At 28.5% G+C, this 10,911-nt stretch overlaps 1 protein-coding gene across 2 annotated transcripts; it reads left to right on the top strand.

The window, feature by feature from the left end:
• The first annotated feature begins 2,868 nt into the window (after positions 1-2,868).
• Positions 2,869-10,660, top strand: LOC108749166 (spermidine synthase). Of its 2 annotated transcripts, none has more exons than XM_018487704.1 (6): positions 2,869-2,901; positions 8,053-8,226; positions 8,514-8,634; positions 9,225-9,471; positions 9,841-10,070; positions 10,466-10,660. In XM_018487704.1, exons 2-6 carry the CDS (start codon positions 8,093-8,095, stop codon positions 10,601-10,603), a joined length of 870 nt encoding a protein of 289 aa, XP_018343206.1. In that variant the 5' UTR covers positions 2,869-2,901; positions 8,053-8,092; the 3' UTR covers positions 10,604-10,660. The 2 variants fall into 2 exon arrangements, with proteins under 2 accessions (XP_018343206.1, XP_018343207.1); XM_018487705.1 differs by lacking the exon at positions 2,869-2,901 and adding an exon at positions 3,011-3,162.
• Positions 10,661-10,911: the final 251 nt, after the last annotated feature.

Raw genomic sequence — 10,911 nt, 5'->3', positions numbered from 1 at the left:
AGGTAAACTTTGTAGGATGTTGGATAAAACACAATTTTCATATTGCAATATATCAGTCTGATATGATCAATAGTCAATAATCTGTTAAGTCTTCTTGTTATATTTAAAAAAGGCAAAGAAAAAGTTTATTTCAAAAAGAAGGAAAATTTGAAAAACTAGAGATATATATTTTAACAAGAAAATTATATCTTATTCTTTTGACAGTAACATTATTTCACAGGATCACTAATTACTCAAAAAATAATGTAAATAAGAAAATTTATAGCTACATAAGACATCTTATAAAACATCTAAAATACTTTACGAGAACTGTCTAAATAAATATATATCTAAATTGCCTTATATATGATAATTTATGTTCCAATTTTGGGCTTCATGTTATTTGAAATAATTTTAAAAAATAAATATAAAAAAAAATGAACAAATATATTGATAGTTAATAGTCGATATATTTGAGTAAAAAACAGCTGAAATAACCTTTGCTTATTAATTGCATATTTCTTTAAAAAGTATTAAAAATCAGTATAAAAATACGAGATTTTTAGTAATATGTAATTTCATAAATTGTTCTTTTTAAAAAATATAGACAATATTTTAAATTAAACAAGTGTGGATTATATATCTTGCTTTTCTTTTTTTTATAAATGGATAATAAATTAAGATTTCACTCTGTCACTGCTTTTAAAATTATGTATTGTATAATAGTTCGGCAGACATTCTTGTGATGGTTAATAGACAAAATGAACCCCCTGGAGATAACTGGAGAGAGCCGATAAGATCGATGATCGGTGGTTAATGGAACTTCCCGGGGCATGCATAAATTGTCTGGAATTTAGGCGTAGAAATACAAATTCTATATCCTTTCATTAGCTTAAATAAACAGAAAAAAGTTATGGGAGCTATTGTAAAACGATTGGAATTTTTTTCTTTTCAAAACGTTTCTAATATAAATTAAACAATAGATGGTTTGTGATTTGAATGTGCAGTTGTAACAAACGCACAGACGGAATCTTGGATTCTCTTTCTTGTGTTCTCTTACAGAATGTTATTTCTATTATTCTTACATTTTACTTCGACGGAGAGAGACTGAATTATTAGATTGTAATATTTGAGCTCTTTCAAAAGATTCCTGTCAGTAAAATTTTTTTAAAATTCAACACTTGAAAGATAAAGCTTGAATTTTATACCTGAGTACATTGACTACCTGAATGATACATCGTAGTGACCATATTGGGGGAGGGATGGTCCTATTTTATTTTCTTAGGCAAAAGTGCTAGAAAAGGCAGATGCTAGAAAATCTTCTACTTTTCTTCGGGAGGAGAATTCGTGTCTTCAGTCTCTCCACGAAAAAGAAGCTTAATTGCCACAATTAAAAATTAGATTTGGCAGCTAATTCAGAAGCATTATATGGACACCTAACGTATCTGAGATCTAATTTCCATTAGTTATAAGTCCTAAATATTATCATTATAAGCATTTTGCTATTATGTCGATGTATTAATCATTACAGCGAACGTTTTCTGTTTCAGCAGACAATTTGATAGCAAGTACAATTTCAGCTAATCTATATAAATAATATTTAGCTGTAGTAGAGATAATTTTTTTTCACAAGGATATATCTGATAACTATGACAACTTCATGTTGCTAAATAAATTGATCTGTAACAGACATGCATACTTTGCTATCACGTCTTTATATTAGCTATAGCAGTAAATCCTCCAGTATATATTAACAAATTTCATAGCTATAGTAGCTAATGCAATTTCAGCTAATCAGAATTAACTGTAGCCATAAACTTTTTTTTTCCGTGTCGTAGTTTACTGTGTAGACAGGACGCACGACATCCATCTCTTAGAGCAAAAAATCAAATATAAAGTTCAAGAGTTATCTGTTGTCTGTTCATTAAAGGATCATTCATACCGGACGGCGGCGGAACATTTCCGATCGGATTATTACATATTCGGTTTAATAATTCATAATGTGTTAATTAGTGTCCAGTACATATAATTTCTCGTGTAAACGGAAATATACGGAAATATCTTGAATATTACAGGTAAGAACATTATACAGAGTGTCACATTTTAATATCCTACCCCAAATTCATAAAATTAAGTTCATTTTTATTAAGTATTTTTTGAGTTATAAGGCAAGTTACAGCACCGCTGGCATTAACATTACCCAAAGTGTCCGACCGACGACCAAAACCTCTTAAATGTTGTTCAGGATCATGACCTGGATAACATTTGCCAAGATCAAGTCATTGGAAATTGTTTTTCTTATTTTCACTTTTGCACCAATTCATTTTTATATAAAAATGAAAATACTAATGCTGTAACTTGCTAATAAAAGTACTTAATAAAAATGAACTTAATTATAGTGTTTTGAAAAGCTCTTGAGATAATCTACAAGAATATGCAATAAAAAGTAGAGGGTTCCATTTAAGAGATTGAAGATAACCTTCACATGACCTTCAAGCAACTATTTAAGATTAAACTAATGACACCATCTTATGTCCCCCTCAAAGCCATACAACTTTTGTCTATTTACGCCATATAACATTTTTTTCTAAGATTAAAAATAAAAAAATTATTTGGAGTGAGACATCAAAATGAAACACTCTGTACATAAGCGTACTAAATATATCAATATACGCATCCCTGTGAATAATAAATCATAAAAATACGCAAAGAGAAATTGTGCTGTGTCGTAATACTAGCGAGATGAAACGTGTCTTCGTCTAGTATGAATAAATCTTTATGGGCCTCATTACACTATCGGGCAGTGTGTTAGTGCCGATAAACCTACCTAAACAGTCGAGTCAGTTATAAAGAGAAACCGGGCTACACGCGCCTTCGTCTCAGTTTGATGCAAGCTTTCTTCGAGCGAACCACGCATCATAGGTAAACTATTATTGCGAGCTTGGAAAAGTGAATATTTTGCGTGTTCTCAGAAAAAGTGAAGTGTAAATAAAATTAAATGATACATGTTTAAAGATCGTTTCATTAACGTTTGTAATATTATTGTGCTGTTAATAAGCAAAAGTAACTCGTAATTAACGAGTATAACATAATGAATAGATAAGATATTTTTAAACCGGTTATTTGTATAATTACTAATTTGTGAGTTCAAAATTTTACGGCGACATATCAAATTGTGCTTGGGTAATTATTTAATCTTATATAACGTTAATTTATATCAGTAAAAACTTTAGCTAAAATGCTATCAATTAAGCGTTTGGTGTTAATCATTTTAAGCATCTAAAAAACCTCTCATTATTGATAAGAAATCAACGTTATGAAACTTATCATCTTAATGATAAGTTTCAACATCTTGATTTTTAATGTAGTAACAATGTGTTATAAATATCACAATGCTAAGAATAATAACATAATTTGACGATTCGTAAAATATTACTGCAGAAAGGCATAAAAGTTACAAAAAAGAGATAAGGTTAAATAATGATACAGCTTATAATATTTTTGAATGATTCAGTGTTTAGATATATGTGTATGTGTGTGTGCGTGTGTGTATGTGTGTGTGTGTGTGTGGAGGGGAGTATGCGTGCCTAAAAGATTAATACTTTAAATATGTTATATAATATTAAATATATTTTATATTTATTATAAATTTTATATTATAATTATAAATAACTATCAATTTTTATATAGGCTCTAACGAATAAATACAAGAATAGATGTAAATCAGCCAATGCGAGCCAACACAGGTTAGGCATGTGTGAATATACTTCGTATACTTTATTCTTGAGAAAAATTGACAAACGTTTCAATCCTATCGATTGAGTCTTCCTCAATGTAAAAATAAAAATAAAATCGGTGACGTATAAATTTAATATAAAAGATGCAAAGCAAATTGAAGTATCGTTAACATATATTCGTAAAATTATAATAATGCTGTCTGTCGTATCTAACAAAATACTCAAATCTAACATTTCAAATTATCTGTAATTTAATAAAGTTAAATAAATCATTAAAACATAAATCAAATCAATTCAACAAAAAACTTACGTATAATAACTTACGTATAATGTTAACGGTGATATATGAGATAAGACATATATTAATACAAAGACGTTTAAAGTATGTGAGAGTATGTGAGAGATCAATTGTTGTTAGTCATAAATATAAAACATAGTGACACATAAATACAATATATATACATGTTTTGTATATATATTGTATTTATTTGTCACATGTATACAATAAATTAGAGAAATAAAACATGGAAATATTAAATTTTTTTAAATAGATCTTGATATAATGGATCTAGAAATTCTGTGCCCTGCACATTAAGTTCATTTTTTTGTTTGTTAATAAAAATTGATTCTGCAATGAGTCGTTTATTATAATTCGTTTCTCTGTCTAAGATCTTTGTGTGATTCCAGTCAAAAACATAATTATAATCCAATCTATGTTCAAAAATTACGGATTTTTGTTTCGTCTCTCTTTTGATATGATTGTGATGTTTATCGAATCTGGTCTTAAGCAATCGTTTCGTCTGTTCTACGTAGGATGCATCGCATTCCTGACAAATAACTCTGTATACTACGTTGGCTTGTCAAAGTGATGTCAATTTATCTTTTTCATTTCTAATGAAAGAATTCAGTTTATTTAATCTCAGATAAGCAAGACAAACTATCCTGTTATTCTTCTGAAAAATCGTTTGAATTTTTCTAATATTGATGGAATATAAGGTATTATAAAAAATGTAGTCAAATTTTTGTCTGTCTGTTCTTCGCACGAGTTACATTGTTATTCTAATCTCTCTAGATTTTTTTTAAACAATCTCTTTTTGATGGTGTTAAAAATAAGCTCCAAAGAATATCCGTTATTTACTAAAATGTTGATTATTTTAATGAAAATTTAATTCGTGAAATTTTTGATGTGATAACATTAACACTCTGTCCGTTAATTCCGTAATAATATATATTTTTTGACTTAATGGGTAACATGAAAAATAATTTAAATATCTTGAAGAGGATGTAGGTTTTTGATACCAATTGTAAATTAGTTTTTTGTCTTTTTTAATTAAAGTTAGGTCCAGAAAATTTAATTTATCCCCACCAAGCTCTATAGTGAAAATTTTAATTTAGACTCATATTCGTTAAAAATTTGTTAAGATTATATCAATATTCTGTTTTGTAGGCAAAGCAATGTCATCAGCATACCTATAATAAAAATCTAATGTGAACGGTAATTTATCATTTTATGAATATATGTTAACGATACTTTAATTTGCTTCGCATCGTATCTTTTATATTAAATTTATACGTCATCGATTTTATTTTTATTTTTACATTGAGGAAGACTCAATCAAAAGGGTTAAAATATTTGTCAATTTTTCTCAAAAATATAGTATACGATTTCACACACGCCTAACTTGTATTGGCTCGCATTGCCTGATTTAAATCTATCCTTGGATTTATAATTATGTAAAGTTTTTAAGATGTCAAGAAATATGATAAACAGTGTGTTAAAAAAAGAGTTCAGGACTTATAGAATCAATAATATTCATTAAAAAATACTGAATGAAATCATACAAGATAGAATATTTAAAGAGAAGCAATTTTTGGTTTTGCTAAAGCAAGTAATTTATTTACTTCTTTGGTAGTTATTACGGAATTCGGACTATGGTTATGATGTGGCCAGAGCCAATGATCGACTCCACTTGGTCAAAATCACAGTCTTTATTTCGAGCACAACAGATCTATATGACTAAACGCGATAAGAGTTCTCAGAGGAGAAGTGTTGTAACTCTCCTCTTGCGATTGCTTCCTGACTTCAGTCTCTGAGAAACTTATTTACTTCTTTTCAAATGTTCGAAAACGCTTCAATTTACCGATTTTATAAATACAGCGCAATATTTCAACTTTATTGTCTTGCCTGTGCAAGATATGGCGGCTATATCCCATATTTCTACACATCGATTTACAGCGCGTGCTATCTTATATTTTACCGCGATATCGAATTGTCATGGCATGTATATTAATTTAAATGCCGTTTAGAAATGTTCTTAGTCGTTGTGCTCTTTTTGTTACTTTAACTGTTACGCGACTGTCTCTGTATTGTCCTTTTTGTTACGTCGAACAGCTGAGCATGTCTTGATATTTGCATGTGTCTCGCGCGATTCCGAGAACGTGATATTTTCGTATGACAATTATATATTTGCGAAATAAATTTTCGACTGAGGCAATGGCGATATAATCACCACACTTCTATTTATCAAAGACAAAGTTAAAGATGTGTAACACAAGATTATTCAAAGGATTGTCTTACACATTTAAAAAAAACAAAGACTTTATAATTAAATCAGTAATAGTAGATCAGGAGTATGAAAGTTAACATTGGATGTTCTATGTGTAAATATTTATAAATTCGTATCTTAATAACATGTAGACGTTTCAATCTTCGTATCAGGTATCCCTATGCTTCAAAAATTAAATAAGTCCTGAATTCTTAATATAATTATAATTGTACAATAATCTTTTGCACCTGTGTGTAACAATTTTAATATGAGACACTATCAAGAGACATGACTGTCTCGGAAATCAAATACTCACTATTATATTTACATAATATATATGGAAAGATAAACAGCAATAATAAACAACACAGCAATAATAAAATAATCGCAAATAAAAAATAAATAATCATTTATTTAAGTACTTTAATTTAATTTAGAATGGAATTTTTTTTGACTATACCCGAACTAGCACGATCATTTTAAAGAATGCTACAGATAACTTTAACAGAGATAGCTTTATAAGTACTTTAATATTTAATAGAGGTATTTCGATATCGATATTTGATCTAAAGCTAAATACCGATTCTGATGAAAGCACCATCACTATGTGCGAGACATTAAATAAAATGCACTGCGTAAAAAGGAGTAAGTGCGGACTTCATCCGGAAGAAGATTCACTTATATATCCATTTCGATGAATAATTTGTGACAAGCAATTTATCACACCAATCTTTTCTCTCGTTCAAAGGTCTCATCTTCCCTTAATTGGTGTCATTGAAGAAATAATTTAGAATGTGTTCATATGCGAATGTCATTGCAATTCCTGCGTATCTTATAATATCGCTTTACGTAATAATCTAAAAATGCATGACAGGAGTCAATCACGTGGAAGATTACATTTATCAAAGATTACTTTATTCGGTGTTCCGTACCATCTCTTTAAAAAAATACGCTGTATTATCATCTCATTATTCTCTTATTTGCATTTTGTTTTATATATTATATATATATTATATTTATCAAAAATTATACATACACACAGTATTATAAGGATTATCAGATACTCTCTATTAATGACTATACTGTAATTTTTAACCTACATATGGTAAAGTAAATTTTTAAAATATATTCAGAGAAGTAGAATTAGATCTAACTCAATGCTGTTTTGTTTATATTTCATCCATTTAATATAATAAAATAGATAAACAAATAAATAAATAAATAATATAATGAAACTTCTTTTTCTGTTAAATAGAAAAAAATGGGAATCGCATTCAATCTCCTTTACTATAGGAGAATTAAATTAAAATAAGATAATCCGAATAATTTATGCACAGATACAATCAAGTAACATAAATCCGAGAAATAAATAAAACGTAGCAGTATTTTATTGCATGTCTATTGCATAACTGAGTGTCTTGAAATTTTTATCTATGATAGCATTTTACTCATTACATAAATTGCTGTTCCGTTAGATTGTGGATCATTTAAAATGCACCGAGAATGCATTTTACTATTTTGTAATTTGTCGTTATAGCAAATTCATTAACAAGATAAGAATTAATTTGTTATTACATAAAATATGCATTGTGTCAGCAAACTGTTTCCTCCATGCAACACAAATTAAAGACAAAAAGCTAAGCAGCACAATGTTTGAAGTGCATTACTAATTACGCAACACAGTTTTAATTAAGCTAACCCTAACTACCCTTACTATAATTTAGAAGCATGTAAAGTTTGTTTTAACTATGTCCATACTGTTCTCATATTGTTAACTTTTTGATGTAAAGGATACTTCAGTGAAGTAAATCGGACACAAACTACGCCAACATGAATGCTATGAAATTAGGCTGGTTCAGCGAATTGAACAGCGAGCTGTGGCCCGGTGTTGCATTATCGCTGGAAGTAGAAGAAGTCCTACATTCTGAACGCTCTTCGTTTCAAGATATTCTGGTAGTGAAAACGTGAGTATTTTTTCTTCAGGCACTCTAAATTTATTGCAGTGAAATCTCATTTCAAGAGAGTGGAAATCTAACCATCCTCGAAAAAAAGTGAAAATATTTCACTTTCTTGGAATGAGATTTCACTGCAAGAAATTTAAAGTGGGGACGCCACAAAATTATTAAACGTATAAGACAGTATTTTAAAATATATTAACAATCAAATCGATGGATTAAAAATTTATATTAAGAATTAAAAAATATTAAATGTATATAATTTGTTATAAACATAAAAAATGTTATGTTTGTAGATTTACACATGGTAAAGCTTTAATGCTCGACGGCGTGATTCAATGCACGGAGAAAGATGAAATGTCCTATCACGAGATGATATCATATTTACCGCTATGCAGCCATCCAAAACCAAAGAATGTAAGAATAATAACTGATATATTACTAATTGTTTCAATAAGGTTTCATTAAAGGCATCCTAAAAGCATCTGTTTTATCGACTCAACAGGACATACCCAAGCCGAATAACAAGTCATGATAACGTCAAAATGATATTTAAATGAATCGAAAATGATTGAAAAATAACTTTTAATGATCATTTTAGAGTCATTTTGACATCATTTTGGTATCATAATAATTGTTGTTCTGCTTGATTATTTACATAACAATTATATCAGATTTTACATTTATATCAATTTATTCGAATTTTTTAAATATATATTTATATAAAAATAATAGACTTTTAAAATGCTAATTGATTTAATAAAAACAAAACGATAAGTTATTTACGTTATTATTATATTTAAAATATAATAATAACGTATAGATAAAATATGTTAGAGACATCATGTGCTTCATTGGTTAATAATGAATAATTAATAAATTGTTTAATGTAAGTTAAATATGTGGTAAATATTATGTATCATTAAAATAATGTGTTTCTTTTAAGTAATAATAAAATTACCTTTAAGAAAATATATAGATAACTCGAAATTTCTATCAAATAACAGGTTTTAATAGTGGGTGGTGGTGATGGTGGGGTTGCCCGAGAAGTTACGAAACATCCGGATGTAGAGCGTGTCACATTAGTGGACATCGACGACCGAGTTATCGAAGTGTGCAAGCAATATTTGCCTCGTTTGAGTTTAGGTCTTAATAATCCTTACGTAAATATCATTGTTGGCGATGGTTTCGAATTTCTGAACCATCATCAAGGAGAATTCGATGTTATCATCACTGACAGTAGCGATCCCATAGGCGAGTATCGGAATTAAAATATTAATTGTTTCAACAAAGTTTCATTAAAGGCATCCTAAAGTTGTCTGTTTTATCGACTCAATAAAACATATTATACATAGGATTTACGTGTTTTCGATATAAACTCCTTACAGATACATATTAATGCGTATACTGAAAAAAGATTTTAAAATCTGTAAAAAAGGAAAACGAAATTGGGATAAATATTAGATTATTGTGCTTAATCGCTTAAAACAGACGACTTTAAAATTTTATTAAGGTTTTTTTCTCTGCAAATAAGATCTTTTTTATAGTAAAAAAAAGAAAATACACAATTTCTTTAACGGAAAATATTACGAATAAAATTAATAATTTCGACGTTCTGTTTAGGTCCCGCCGAGAATCTCTTTAAACATGCGTACTATCAATTATTGAAATCTGCATTAAAACCTGGTGGACTCATTGCCAGCCAGGCTGGTACAGCATGGTCCAACCTGGATCAAGTGTGTAGCACATTCCAGCATTGCAAGGCTGTGTTTCCTGTCGCTACCTACGCAGTAACATCCGTACCGACATATCCTACGGGTCAAATTGGTTTTATTCTTGGAAGCTTAACTGAAGTTAGTATTAAACATAAATTATTTGTATTATGTCCATAAATTTCATATATATTTTCTTATCTCATAACTATATAATTAAATGTATGACAATAATCTAAAGAACATATGTATACACATACCTATATATATCTGTGTGTGTGTGTGTGTGTGTATATATATTTATAAAGGAATCAATAATTTTTGTATACTTGTAAAAGTAAATAATGAAAATTAATGATGGGATTGACCCATCATGTTAATAAAGGACAGAAAAAATGTGTATACTAAGAATTAATATTTGTGTTGTAAAGAAATTTTTTATCAGAGAAATATTAGTTATAAATTATATTTATTGTTCTTAAATTAGTTTTCTAGAATATATTTAATATTTTAACAGCCTAATTTCTTCTTTTTAGCAAACAAATTTTGCAGAACCAGTGAAGGTATTCAGCGACAAAGATTTAGATCGTATGTCATTAATGTATTACAATGATAAAATACATCGGGCAGCTTTTGCTTTACCAAGATTCGTAGAGAAGGCTTTGAATGCTTGAAATATTAGCCAAGTATCTAGCGATATTTATTAAATTCGATTTTATATAACAGATGATGTGACACTTATTTCCTTCGATATTTGCGTGTAAATAATGGTTGAGTTTTTGTAAAACGTTATATGATATAAATAAAAACATTATCTATATATGTTGTATCTTTTATGAATATATTTCTGTATTTCTAATTATCTACGTATGTATGTGAACAATATATCTAAATTAAATCTACCTTACAGAAACAAAAACGTATTTTATATATTTGTTAACAAATTTTTTTTATAAATAATACTATATATATATATATATAT

Source organism: Trachymyrmex septentrionalis, unplaced genomic scaffold, assembly GCF_001594115.1.
Source record: "Trachymyrmex septentrionalis isolate Tsep2-gDNA-1 unplaced genomic scaffold, Tsep1.0 scaffold27, whole genome shotgun sequence".
Lineage (NCBI taxonomy): Eukaryota > Metazoa > Arthropoda > Insecta > Hymenoptera > Formicidae > Trachymyrmex > Trachymyrmex septentrionalis.
This window is presented reverse-complemented; position numbering and strand designations above follow the sequence as displayed.

What these genes read in the sequence shown, in the direction of transcription:
- LOC108749166 (XM_018487704.1), top strand. Translation starts at nt 8,093, where the DNA reads ATGAATGCTATGAAATTAGGCTGGTTCAGCGAATTGAACAGCGAGCTG. An exon ending in GATATTCTGGTAGTGAAAAC is followed by an intron (nt 8,227 to 8,513) that starts GTGAGTATTTTT and finishes TTATGTTTGTAG; the next exon opens with ATTTACACATGGTAAAGCTT. An exon ending in TGACAGTAGCGATCCCATAG is followed by an intron (nt 9,472 to 9,840) that starts GCGAGTATCGGA and finishes CGTTCTGTTTAG; the next exon opens with GTCCCGCCGAGAATCTCTTT.